Genomic DNA, 14,051 nt, shown 5'->3' on the forward strand with positions numbered 1-14,051 from the left:
GTCTCTCATCCTCTTCTCACACGGCAGGTGTTCCAGTCCCCCAGTCATCCTCGTAGCCCTTTGCTGGACTCTCTCCAGTAGATCTCTGTCCCTCTTGAAATGGGGAGCCCAGAACTGGACACAATACTCCAGGTGAGGTCTCATCAGGGCAGAGCAGAGGGGGAGCAGGACCTCCGTTGTTCTGTTGGACACACTTTTCTTAATGAAACCCAGGCTCCACGGAGCTGCTCTCTAGCAGGTCACCTCCTAACCTGTACTGATGCATTTTATTACTCCTGCTCAGGTGCAGGACTCTGCACTTATTCTTGTTGAACCTCATTAGGTTCCTCTTGGCCCAGCTCTCCAGCCTGTCCAAATCTCACTGAATGGCTGCACAGCCTTCAGCTGTATCAGCCAGACCTCCCAGTTTCATGTCATCAGCAAACTTGCTGAGAAGACACACTACACCATCACTGAGGTCGTTAGTGAAGATGTTGAACAGGACTGGACCCAGCACTGATCCCTGTGGGACTCCACTAGTTACAGGTCTCCAGCTGGACTTGGCACCATTGACCACCAGACTTTGGGCTCTATTGTGTAGCCAATTCTCACCCCATCTCACTGCCTGTTCTTCTGGCTCATATTTTCTGAGCTTGATCAGGAGGATGTTATGGGGGACTGTGCCAAATGCCATGCTAAGATCAAGGCAGACTACATCAACTGGTCTCTCTGCATATACCCATTCAGTCACTACATCACAGAATGCTATCAGACTAGTCAAGCCTGATTTGCCCTTGGTAAATCCATCCTGACTAGTCCTGACAACCTCCTCTTCCAAGTCCACAGGAAGAAGCCTGGGATGCTCTGAGTTGGGCAGTTTCCTTCCCTCCCATGAGAGATTAAGAAAATCTGTCCTAGGCTAGTGAGAGCAGGATAGAGCTCCAGCACTCCCAGCTCAGAGGAAACTTATCTCCACTATTACGCCACTCTCAGGCTCCTCAGGAAGGCTCAGGGGCATGCTCTGTGACTAGGATGGGTGGACACAGGACAGACAGCTGCTGGGCAGTTACCTCTGTTTTGCTGGCAGATTGGTTGCGTTTCTTGGTTTTGCTCTGTTTCTTTTTCCGTTCTTCAGTAGAGGTGGCAGAACTGGAGCTTGTTTTATCAGTCTTGGCTGGTTCCACAACTTTCTTCTCTGGCTCTAAAGTCACAGGTGTAGGAGGCTCTTCCTCTTCAGGGGGCAGTGGCAATGGCTCCAGGTAGTAACTGCGGGGCTTAGGTTTCAAGTGCGTGTGGTACAAAAGAAGCCTCTGCTGCTCCTCAAACCTAGACACCTTGCGATCCACACGCACAGTCCCAAACCATCCCCAGGAGAGGGGAGCTGAGTGCTTTAAGCCCTCAAACAGATCCCAAGGGGAAATCTTCTGCTTTGTAGAGACTTGCAAACCCTTTAAAGCAAGAGAGAAAAGAACTTCCAAGTCCCTGTTGTTTCTCCTATGAGAGTACAGGAAAATTATGTGCTTCCTTCAGGCTTTACTCCACATGTCTCAAAAAAGAGCTTGAGCCCTTACTAGTGGTACATGCTCTTTCACATGGCAAAGAAGTAATTTCTAAAGGTCTTCATCAACAACTGCTGGTCTCCTTCATCCCACCTCTGCCAGTCTTCTGCATGCTGGCACTACCCAGTAACTCACATGACACGGATTATCAGTTTCCATTTATGCTTAATACAGCCGTAAGTACAAAACTAAAGTTTAAATAACTTCTCAGGGCACAGCAACATGTATTGCTGAGCACTAACACCCAGCTTTGCCCTTTTTGGACATAATTACATGCCAGCTTGTGTGTGTGCAGCCAGTCACTTCAAGCTTAGCAGGCAACAAGGCACTGCACATAGATTCCTCCCAAGCTGTATAGATTCAAGGCATCAGAGGAGAAGGTGACAACTGCACTCAGGAGCTGTGATGCGGACAAAAAGGCTTCACTTACCTCCTTCTTGAAGATGGAGTCAAATCCAGCTATTTTATTGCCTTTGGTGTCAATGAGGGATCCCTGAGGTTCACAAGTGATGACATCTCGGGTCTGCTTGGGAAGCGGCAGCAGCTGTCGCACCTTCTCCAGGCTGTCGGACTGGCGGTCCCCCAGCTCCTTCTGCACGAGTGCAATAGAGAAGACTTGAAGAATCACTCTGGAAAAATCATCCAAAGCCTGCTGTGCCTTTCTGGTGTCCACCTACATTCCTGCATTACCTCTCACCTTCGCACCCTGCAGCCCGACAGGGCCACTAGGGCCACCCTCACTGTTTCATCTAAACTGTAGCAAGAGGACAAGTACAGCTCATAAGACACAGGTAAATCTGCATTGTTGGACAATCACAACACAGCACACACTGCTCCCCATATATGGCCTAGTGTCCCTCACCCTGAGTTTCTTGACAAGATTCATGTATGCCCGCTTGTTCTCCTCCATGCTGCCCTGAGAAATACTTGACATATCAGCAGCCAGGGTGCCATTGATGAGAACACTCAGCATGTCCAACACAGTGGTGAAGAGCTCACTGTTGGTCAGAACAGAAAGGTCAAAGTCACCTGAGAAGCACATATAAAGTCTCTGCCACTGTAGTAACACCAAACATTATTAGATTGCCCAGAGTACAGCCTATAGTCAGCAGTGCTGCAAAGTGCTGTTCAGACTAACCTCCCACATTAATCCTTTGCTTATACACCACACGATGTTCACACTTGAGTCAAGTGCAGTATCACAGATTGAGACTGGCCTCCTGTCTGTCCATTCAGCTTCTCTGAAAAGCAGGTTCAGACTCAGCTCTCTCCTGCTTATCTCTCTGCATCTGGAAAGCCAAGTTTGGTCTGAATATGTCAGACTACACTTGGATACTAGGACCTAGGTTGTAGCCTACATAGCTACAGGACCTAGACTGAGCCTCCACAGTCTCTTCCAGCTGTCACAGTACTTCTGACTGATCATCCAGAGAGACAGCTAGCTCACATGAGAAAAGAGGCCTTGCTAACTACTGCCTCCTTTGGGAAGTGTATAGATCAAAAGTCAGCCAGAAAGTTACTTGTTTGACTGCATGTCCACGGTGCCACTGCTAATGATGTCCAGGAGAAGCACAGCCCATTCAGTTGTCTGCTGAGTACTGCGCTGAACTGTGTCAAACATTCCCCCCACCTGGCAGAGAAAAGTAGTTTAATCACAAGGACAAAATAAAGAAACACTAAGATTTGAAAATGAGAAAGGAGCCTAAAGTAGAAAAATTCTTGTGCTACAGCAACTCTGACTGAGAGCTGAAGGAAACTGAAGTCAGCAGGACAAGCCTAGGATGCAAGTAGTAGTGCTGTGGAATGCAAAAGCACATCTCCAAAACAGAGACCAAGTCTGTGGATTTCATCCTGGCAAAACAGAGCAAGGAAGTTTTTCCATGCACACTATCCAACTTGGGGCTCAAAACCTAACAGCAGCACAAGTGCCTCTCCTTCTTCCTCGCCTTATAATATAGCCCCACCCTAGCATGTGTGAGTTCCAAAAAAAGGGAAAATGACAACTCTCCACCCTGCCGGTTAAGCTCTTCTGCAACTGCTCACCAAATTGAGCCGTAGTTTCAGGGCCTCGTGCATCAGCTGCTTGGCTTTGCAGTCATCTTGGTACTGATCTTCCCGCCAGTTCGTAACAATCTAAGGAATTCAGAAGAGAGGAGGGACCTCACGAGCTGTACGGTGATGTTCATAGAGAGCGGTTTGTACTGCTCACTGTTCAGTGACTTGGAGATGGTCAGCTCAACCAACCTGAGTAAGATCTTTGCCTTATTGAGCATACAATCAGACAGACAACATCCCTGAGGACAGGCCCAACAGCTCACCTGCTGAAGGAGTAAGCCCTTGAGAAAAGTAAGGAGAGAAGCAAGACGCCTACCTGTTGGACCTGACTGTACAGAGAGGTGAGGAGGCCTTCCCGCTGCTCATCCTGTCCTTTCAAGCATGTTAGCACCAGTGACAGAAATGGCTGCTGGCTCAGCAGGGACATGCTGCAGAGAGAACAGAGATGGAGCTATACTGCCAGGCTGGGGAATCAGCAGAGCAAGCATTGCCTGCACTTGCCCCAAGACTCACCTCTTCTGCTTCTGACGGTCTCGCTCTTTCCGGGATGATGACCCCAGATGCTGTCCTTTCTCCAGTTCTTCCCCAGCAGCTTTCAGCACATGGCCCTGCACTGATGTTGGAAGCTTGGCAATCAGAGGCGCCACCAGCCACACTCCTGATCTCTCTAGGGAGCTGTAAGAATACAGGACAGAAAAGCAGTTTGCAATCCAGCCTATGACTCAGACTTGTCTACAAGGCAGCTGCATGGTGGAACAACACCTACCTGAGGATGGGTTTGGATTTGTTGCTGGAAGGTGTAGCACTTGCTGAGCTACTGATATTGTTGATTCCATTGCCAGTAGAGCTAGCAGAGCTGGTCTCTGCTGACTGCTGGAAAACCTCAATGGTGGCCTTGGCTATGTTTTCTAGTAGGGAGTTCATCTCCTGGAGATAGGGAATAAGAGACAGCCAAGTCTTTCTCTGAGAGCACTCTCTGGCAGGGCTTGCACATTTCAGCACAACTCAGTACAAACACAGTTTGCCAATTTCCCCACGGCTGCTGCTCTTTGGGTCTCAGACTCATCGCAACCTTCTCATATGTGGCTTTCACAGGCCCGACTCTTTTTTTGTTGCCTTTCTCCCTATTCCCACTTCTGCCAGGCCACCTCCCCACCGCCTCACAAGCAGCCACTTCAACACACATCCCTGTATGGTCCCTCTGAACAGAAACTCACATTGTTTGCTGTCTGCTTAATCATGAGCTGCAGTTCCAGCGAGGACTGCCTCATGGTCCACTGGTCCAGATTCTACAATACAGACATGCATACTTCATATGAGTCCTTATCTCAGTTCAAACTATGTCAACCCACACCCTCAGTTCCCATGGTAATAAGTTTCAGACTCCTCAGAGGGCTACGCTGTAGGCAAGCCCACTCTAACACTACATTAGGCAATTACTAAGATGCTCTTAGATTCTGCCAGGAGCTTGCACCTGTAAGATGCGTTTAATCCTCTGCCGCTGAGGATTTTCTCCTTCCTCATTGTCCAAGAGCCGGTGTGGATAACAGATCAGCTGCATCAGCCTCTGAGCCTGTGTGCTGCTCAGGACAGGATCCTGCAAGTCATTGCTGTCTTCACAGAGGGATTTCAGACATCGTTCACCTACCCACTCCTGCAAGACAGAGGCAGTCAGCACAGTCAAACTTATGTCTGATTCTAAACCAGCACCCCTGCTTTCAAGAGATGAAACTCCTAAAAACCTTATTAGTATTCAGTTTTGCCTGATAATTTCTCTTCATGAACTGTACCATCCTGATTCAGCAGGCATCAGGCACTGCACAGCAATCACAACAGAAGAAACATCAACTTTGACAAGTGGTGAAGTAGCTGTGGAAGTGACAGGTAGCTGCTGTTTCTTTTGGTAAAATATTGGTATGATTTAACAGTACACAGCCACTGCCATGCCCAGGCTCCAACAACACTGCTATCTGAGCTCAAAAGATCAGAAGGGTTCACTTAAAATTATTTGGTCTATTTCCTGTACGACAAAGGCCTGGAGCTGTCCTAAATGAAATAATTCAAGGCCACAGGTAAAGCTAAACTAGAACACGTCTTAAGGAAAAGTACACCCCTTAATTCTCAAATAGTGATGGAAAACACACTGCCATCCTTAGTAAAAAAACAATGACTTTACTTCTCAAAGCCTTGAAGGGGAAACAACTGACTGGGCACAAGCTATTTATAACGTCACAAATGACGAGGAGAAGACAGACACAAAACTATTGTTGTCAGGCTCTCTATTTCAGTTGGTCGTCCCTAAATGTGTGGTAATAGTAAAGGCAACAACTTTCAAAACAAAAGTGAGGTAGGTACTACTTTGTTACTGCAGGATCTTTTCATACTGAAAATCAATTAGATAGACTCATGAAATTAAAATCTGCAGAGGACTGCTATACAAGCACTTCCACAGCTGCACAGCAAACCTGATCAGATCACTGAGAAGTGACAACCAGAGAAGAAGAGACAGGAATCCAGTTAATGAAGTACATGCGCTGGTACTAAGCCTAGAAAGCTTCAAACTGTCCCTCTGAGCAGCAGACAGCACTCTAAGCATTAAGTAGAGCACAGAGATTGGCAAAGGCTAAATCTCTAGTTTGAAATCCTTGTGAAACCATGGCCTAGATCTTCAACTTCACCCCAGATGAAGTTTTCACTCTCCCAACACACATGATCTGGTGATTTCTCCAATGCCTACTGCATTTCTCCCCTTCAGTGGCAGTCCACCATAATCTCTTCAAACTTCTCTTCCTTGCCCAAGTAATACACACATCCCTGGGAAGACCCTCTGTGTCACTTGCTCAGCTTCCTACAAGAGTTTAGACTTTGTCCTTGCTCCACTTTATTGGTATAATCTCACAAATAAGTATGAAGTCAACCACCATCTCCAACCTTGAGGGACTTCTAGCCTCTCTCCCACTGTGCAATGCTTCTTTACAAAACAGCCATCTCTGCAGGCTTCGTATTGCTGAACCAGAGCCCTTCATCTGCCTCATCAGGAGAGAGCACTATGAACATGTTTTCCAAGCACTATGGACAACTTCACCATCCCAATCACCAGATTCAGGTTAGCACCTCTGACTCAAGCCTCCTTCTGGGTTCCCACTGTGGTTTATCATCACTTCATGAAATGAACCTTCTAAAAAGGCTGGGCACAGTTACATTTATTACTTTAAATAGGCTAAAGGGCAGACCAACAACTATTGGAACCTAAGAAACCTTTAACTTAATTCTACAATCTACTCCTTTTCCCCATGCCCTAATAATGACATCTATCACTAAATATACACCTGAATATGAGATACAACACTTTCTGAGTTTGAAAAATCACAGCCTATAATTTAAGGCCTTCTACAGACATTTCAGAATTGATACTGCCAGTTCTGCAGTATCCACCACTCACACTGGAGATGCTAACAGGAAACACATCATTTACACTAGCCCTTAACAGCTGCAGGAACACTGCAGGAGCTCTTGGTGGTACTCACCGGTGTCTATTGGAATGTTCAGTCCTAACCAGTGCTCCCAACAATTGGTATGAATATATAATATCTGACACCTCTACTCCCTCCTGTACACATACACATTTTCTACCTACTGCAAGTCCTTCCTGCACAGAATAGGACCAGCAAGGGAACAGCTACTTCTATCAATGCTATAGTCAGGTTTCAGTAATGTCAAGTATGTTGAATTTATGCTCATATATAGGTGGCTCTGATTCTTCTTTGGCAGGCTGGCAATACTGCTATATAGTGAACCAAATAAAAAACAACTAACTCACAAAACATGAGGACAGAGCACTAATGTGTTGCATTTACACACCAGTAATATGGAATACAGGTTTCAAACTGTAACTAGGCATCTTTCCTGTTGACAGAATAAATTTGCAGCCAAGGCCAAGGACACCCTCCAACACCCATTTTCATACCCCAGTGGTAACAGTCACAATGCTCTGCAGCTAAGAACCTTATTAGCCAGGTTTCAGTCCCTCAAATGTCACTTTAGCCCTAAAGCACAGGAATACTAATGCTGTCAGATTAGCCTAAGCAAAAGATTTTTGTTGTTGTTCTTTTAACTAAACAGGACGCTGCAAAGCTGAGGGATATATTAACAGCTTAGCTGCAAGCAGCACTTCAGGTGCATTCTGAAAGGCACCATTTATCACTTCAAAAATGAAGCATTCTCATGCTCATCTTCTTTGCCTCCAGAACACATCTCAGCAGACCACTCCCACACGCCTCACCTTGCTGAGGCCTTTGCTGTTGCCAAACCAAAGGGGACTGCAACACCTAATTCTTGGCAACTCTTTGCCTCTCACACTTCTGGCTAACATGAGCCATCCTTAGCGCCATCACGTGGCAGAATCATGGCAGTGTCTTGACTGAGCTCCCAAAGAAACACCTGCCTAACCCAAACTGCAGAAAGGTATGTGAGATATATCTGTCAGCAGAAAGGATAAGGCAAACCTAGAGATGGGACATACTCACCTGTTGACATATACTCCTTAGTACATACTTGGCATAAATATCCAAGCTGGCCGTTTCTACAGTTACCACCCGCCCACTGGCCTTCCTGGTGCCCAACTCATCATCCATGAGATCATCCACACCTCCAGGGTGGGAAAAGCCAGAGCCTTTCAGTTCTGCATCACCTATAAGGAAAGCACAAGTGTCACTTAATTATCAATGATAAATCCAAAGCCTGACCCACAATATATCCTAAGCTTTTGCAAACTCTCTCTGTGATCAGTGACCTCTCTGCAGCTAAGAGATACACAGCACACTTCCAGCTCAAAGGGCTTCAGACAAGCCACACATCCACCAAAACAGGTCTCCTCTAGCCTTCTGTACAGTCAACCCATATAATACAGTGCCTTTCTCCCACCCCCCTAAAAGCATTGTTACAGACTCAGGCTAATGAAGGTACACACCTAGAACAAAGACAGCCTTAAGCACTGCAAAGACTGCTCCATCCACAATACGATTCTGGGAAGCTGCCAGTAAGTGACGGTCACAGGCAGAGCGGATTCCCACTGTGGGATTGCCTGCAAAGAGGACAATGGGGAAGGGCAATACCCAGCAAGAGAGAAAGGCGTAAGCTCCAGAGCTGCCAAAATTATGTGCCAGTCAGTACCACAAAATCCAGCTCAGAATTCTGAGGACAGTCCTTCTCCCAAGTGTAACGTGGGGCCATTTATTTAAGTTTCACAAAGCATAGTGCCAATCACACTACAACAACTGAACCATGAAATATAAATGGGGAGCAGTGTCTATCTCAGGAACTCCAAGCTCCAACAGTACTGTAACCTAGAATACAGGCTGGGTTTAGAGGCCTGAGCTATCAGGATACTGATGAAAAGCCAAGAACAGAGCTTCCTGGACTGTTTGCATCATCAGACAAAAAGGAAATTCTGTAAAATATCAGCTTGTGGCACCAAGAGACTATGCAAAGCTCAAGAGAGAAAAGAAGAAGTAATCATTACTCTAATGGCTCAGTAACAGCAAGGTCACCTCTACTGGCTGGTTTCCTGATTCCGAGGGTCTCCTCCCCAACATGCCTGGCTACCATGGGGTGACATAAGTGGAATAATATTGTTCTTTGTCCTCCGCAGAAAGTAGTGCATCAGGCTTTGCCTGCTTTATTCAAAGCAAGCAGGTCATGATCTCTAACCATAGGATCCAATATCTCTCTTCTTGGGGTGCAACAGGCTCAGTACTTTCACAATAAAGAACAGCTCTACTTTCATTCACTTACTGCCATCTTGCTGGCATGGGTTCAGCTGTGGAGTCTTGAACAGATGGAGTAAAATCCGGCAGGTCAGACGTGCTCCTGGTTCCGAGTCCTGTTCACTGCAGGCTATTCAAAGGAAACAGCTAAGATTTCTTAAGCACCAGGACACCTGATTCTCAATCCAGAAGCTAGTCACAGTGCACTGCCCTGGAGCAGCCAGTTGAGAAGGCATCAACCTTATTCTGTTTACCAACACGGAGCATGTGCAGCAATTAACATACAAGTGAACAAATCCATCAGTAGTACCCCAATTACATGCACTGCGTTCTGCGCTTGCTCCCTCTTCCCAACACCACCTTGTCAATAGTCTGGATGCTGCAATCCCCAGAGCAAAGCCAGGAAGGCTGGTGGCAGAGTAAGGGCAGAGCATCCCAGGCACTGTACACCCAACTGATCAGCTGGCTGCTCTAGCCAAAATGCTAAGCTGAACTTATCAGCAGTGTACTGCTGGAGTTCTGAGCTGAGTACACTGATCAGACAGTGTGGCTGATAACATCTCAGTGCTTACTTCAACTTGTGCACAAGCTCCAGAGAGCAAAAACCTTGAAAAACCTTAGCACAGTATCCAAGTATTAAGCACAGGCTTTTGGGTCAGAACTGAGACTAAGACCAACTTTCTGAGGGAAGCACTTACCAGCATTGAGGAGTGAGGGGATAGCAGCACAGCGAATCAGGTCCTCCAGCAGCAAGCACTGCCGGGCAATGAGAATGGCAACAAAGGTGGCCAAGGAATCATGGAAAGATAAGTCACTGACCTGGAAAAAAGGAGATCAGCCAGTCATCACAACAGCCTCATTCCCCCTGTCAGCAATTCCTCAGCTTGCCTATGCGCTAGGGGGGTAGAAGGGCCGATAACCCCAGGTCAATGTCCAGGATCAGCTCAGGCTGCAAACATCAAAAGGCAGGCCTGTTATTCAAAGCCTTTCCCCCGTCCTCACAAGACAAAGCCTCCACTCCTTGTTCAATTTCTGCCTTCTCCCAAGGGAGCCCTCAAATCCTGTTTCAATTCCTTTTCCCCTTTTTAATGTTTGCACTTGCATCAACATTGCAGAGGAGATCATTGAAGCCACACGTCCCATTATTGGAGGAACAGCACAAAGCTTTGAGCACACCCAGCCACTCGGCGCTTAAAGACTTGCAGTAGCCAGTCAGCTCAGCACATAGGATGGCAATGTCGTTCACCCTGTTAAATAAATAATGAAAAAAAACACAGAGGGTCAACTTTGCCACTCATGCACACCATCAGGTCACTGATTCTTTAAGGGACCTCAGCCTTGGCTCCTTTCTCACACCCCAAGACAGCCAAGAAATGGCTACTGGCTTTCTAACTCTCACCTGAAGATTTTACTGTCTTAGCAGGACATGCAAGCTCTGCCTCTCACCTGTCTGGATCGTGGTGTCCAACACACACGTGCATAAGTGCATTACAGACGAAGCTGTAGCGGTTGGCAGGGTTTTCATTGAGGCTCTTGCCCAGGTTGGTATATGTAAAGTTATGTGCAGATGGATTTTCAATAGTGTCAATCATGAACTCTGGTTCCCATAGCATGTTGGAGTCTGATGGCTCAACATTGCAGTAGATTGTGTTCTTCACCTTGGAGCAGAAGTCACTAAAAGAAAGAGAAAGGAAAGAGAGATTAGGAACACAAAAAACTCAGCTTCCACTTAACAAAGTGGACTGCTTTGCTCAGCAATCTGTGCAAAACAAGCCCTCCTTGGAACATGTAAAAACTTAAGATCACTGTGTATGAAGACTCTCCCAAAAGAATGAAGCTGCTTCTTTTTTATGGAAGAACCTGTAAGTTACCTGTGGGCTCAGGGAACATAGCATAGGAATGACTACTCCATATCAAATCAGGGAAGCACCTACCTCAGCCCTTGATGTCAGAAGAGTTGATGACCAGAGAAAAGTTAAGAGCAAGGCAGGCACATGACAATGCTGCTCCAGAATCCTTCCCCACTCTGCTGCAACTTAGGGCTCACAGATTTTCAGAGTTAAAGATAATGTCCTCCTCAAAAGATTTTCTTTCTGCAAATTTGTCCACCTACTTCTTGAATCCAGTAGACTTTTGACATTCACAACACAGAATGAGTTCCATGTTAACTATGAAAGCTATGACGTTTATTCTTTTGTTCTGAACCTACCACTTGTCATTTTCCATTCATTCCTTTTTGTGCTCATATTGCAAGACATACTGAACATTCAGTTCATTTTCCATATGAACCAGAACTTTACAAACTTCTACCATTCTGAGTCCTCCTCTTCTGTGGGGAGCAGATTCAGTTCCTTATAAGTAATTCCAAACCTCTAGTCATCTATCCACTCACCCTCCTTTGGGCCTAACTTGGCTAGATGCTTTTGGAGTTTGTTGCCCCAGACTGCAAGGTACACTTACAGAATGACTTATATGGTGTCCTAATGATGCTCTCTGATCTGTTCTCCATTTCTTTCCAAACATTTCTAAGGCTGAATTTGCCTTTTGACTGTTACTGAACACCATGACAACATTTTCAATTATGTATCTGTACCAGCCCAAAGATTCTTTGTCCAACAGGTAGTATACATCCATCACTATATAGTTTTGAAAGGAACAAGGACAATCCCATGTGCATTATTTTTTTAAGACTAAACTTCATCTGCCAGTTTATCATCTGTCACCATCACTGCACCCTACTACAACGACCTGCAGTCAAATTCTGTTGTTATATACTGAACAAGAGTTACGTGAAAAGTTTTGCTGTCACTACTCATACAACTTCCAGTGTGTAGAAGAGCACTTGCACTACCAGAGTCCTGTGGAAATCCTCAGGGAAGGCACAGAATACAAGATACAAGATACCTCAAGATACAAAATCCTTTCCACTCCTTGTCTCCATTTCTAACTGACTGCTTGCCTGCTAGAGGATATTGCCTTTTATCTGTGCCCGTTTACATTAAAGCCTTGCTGAACACCTTTTGGGAATTCATATTATCAGGCTTTTCCTTTCATGTGTGATAAGGTCTTCAAAAAACTCCAATGCACCTGTGACCACAGGGCTCCCTCTTGCTCTCAATTCAGTCTATAGAGAGACTTCAAAGGCTCTCAGCAGCCAGGAGTCTTAGCCAGCTGAAGCCAAGGCACAAGCCTCTCTCACAGACACTGCATGCAGGCTAACACCAAGGGTTGGACATCCCTGCAGCACACCTGCACTGGAAACACTAACACGGAGCAGGGGCTGCGAGAGAAGACAAGGTGAAGCACTGTACTGGGAAACAGAGCTGTCAGGAGAATGGATCATGTAAAGATTCACAGGATCACAAACAAAAAGCTAGGGAGATCTGCGGACTCTCTCTCTGGGTTAGTGAGGGTGGACCTCCAGAAGAAACTGGTGGGGGGACAGTTCCCAAGAGAACTGCAATGGGCAGAAGGTGACAAAGTAAGCCCATGGGACAGAGCCTGGGGACAACATTGTCAAAACAGAAACTGAAGAGCCAGCAGGGGCAGAATAAGGAATGTAAATGAGCACAGGAACAAAACCAGAACCAAGCAGAGCAGGTTCAGAAGCAGTCCAAGGATTATTATGGAGCAGAGCACAAGCAGAGAACAGCCTTTAGGATGAGCTGCTCAGTCATCAGAGATTGGTAAGAACAGACCTCTCTACTTCTAAACTTTACGAGTGGAGTAAGAACAAGCCTGCATAGAGAGGACCACTGAAGGCAATTTACCAAAATCAACTTGACGATCTAAGAGTCAAGATCAACAGGTACTACTCCCAGGACCTCAGTTCCCCATTCAGAGCATCTCAGGAACAATCCCATCAAACAAGATCACAAGCAAAGCTTAAGCCTAGGTGCTATACTGGTCAGCACCCACTGCATCCCATCTGCCCCAGACTCACCTAAAGAGCTCCCCAAATTTACTTTTAAGGTGACTGCAGGAGGTATAAAGGTCGTAGAGATAGGCCAGGATACACCGTTCTGCTGAGGAGCCATCTGAGCGGGTCATGCCATGTTTCACCACCCCACACAGACTGCATAGAGACAAAAAAATGCTGCAGCAACACAAAGAAATTCTGAAGGAACAGTGCTCGCTGTGCAACTTATCCCATCCCCCACAAATTCTGTCAGCTGAACCCTCAGGCATGAAGTTGCTGCCTTTTTGGAAGGACACAGATATATCCCTGCCCCTTACAAGCCCCCAGAAGATATATTGCTTCCTTCCACATGGTGAGGGGAAGGTTCCCTTACCCTTCAAAGACCTGAGCCATCTGGTCCTGGTTCAATATAAGGCAGGAGTGATAATGCCGCAGCACAGCCACGATGCACAGGCACAAGCTGGTGGTGTAGCTGCCAACAAGGTCGGAGGATTTCAACAGCAGTTCTGCCTCCACCACGCTCAGTTCATTCAGCAACTGCATCCAATGACAGAAAAACCCTTCAACAGCCACAGGGGTATGGTAAGGTCAGAAATGGAGCAGGCACACCACACCCACAGCCTACAGGACCTGTCAGAAAAGGGACTGGTATGCACTTTCTGCCCAGAGATGCACCTCTGGAACTGCTGGCATCCCATACTTAAGTACAATGTCTCACTTGGTCAGTAGAAGGAGCTGTCGGTGCCTGGGAATCAGAGGGTGATTAGGATATGG

At 46.4% G+C, this 14,051-nt stretch overlaps 1 protein-coding gene across 1 annotated transcript in view; it reads right to left on the bottom strand.

Annotated features, from left to right (window-relative positions):
• MED12 (mediator complex subunit 12) overlaps window positions 1–14,051 on the bottom strand; it is a 38,290-nt gene that overhangs the window by 9,901 nt on the left and 14,338 nt on the right. Inside the window, exons 18-35 of the mRNA XM_008937102.1 lie at window positions 13,651–13,814; window positions 13,302–13,433; window positions 10,805–11,032; window positions 10,461–10,605; window positions 10,057–10,177; window positions 9,387–9,488; window positions 8,563–8,676; window positions 8,120–8,283; window positions 5,068–5,247; window positions 4,811–4,882; window positions 4,360–4,520; window positions 4,107–4,268; window positions 3,910–4,021; window positions 3,582–3,671; window positions 3,059–3,168; window positions 2,401–2,536; window positions 1,969–2,130; window positions 1,050–1,427 (exon numbers count right to left, since the gene is read on the bottom strand). Of these exons, the coding sequence (XP_008935350.1) occupies window positions 1,050–1,427; window positions 1,969–2,130; window positions 2,401–2,536; window positions 3,059–3,168; window positions 3,582–3,671; window positions 3,910–4,021; window positions 4,107–4,268; window positions 4,360–4,520; window positions 4,811–4,882; window positions 5,068–5,247; window positions 8,120–8,283; window positions 8,563–8,676; window positions 9,387–9,488; window positions 10,057–10,177; window positions 10,461–10,605; window positions 10,805–11,032; window positions 13,302–13,433; window positions 13,651–13,814 (2,733 nt within the window). The remainder of the gene's footprint in view (window positions 1–1,049; window positions 1,428–1,968; window positions 2,131–2,400; window positions 2,537–3,058; window positions 3,169–3,581; window positions 3,672–3,909; window positions 4,022–4,106; window positions 4,269–4,359; window positions 4,521–4,810; window positions 4,883–5,067; window positions 5,248–8,119; window positions 8,284–8,562; window positions 8,677–9,386; window positions 9,489–10,056; window positions 10,178–10,460; window positions 10,606–10,804; window positions 11,033–13,301; window positions 13,434–13,650; window positions 13,815–14,051) is intronic.

The sequence above is a fragment of the Merops nubicus genome, unplaced genomic scaffold (genome assembly GCF_000691845.1).
Source record: "Merops nubicus isolate BGI_N331 unplaced genomic scaffold, ASM69184v1 scaffold22853, whole genome shotgun sequence".
Classification (NCBI taxonomy): domain Eukaryota; kingdom Metazoa; phylum Chordata; class Aves; order Coraciiformes; family Meropidae; genus Merops; species Merops nubicus.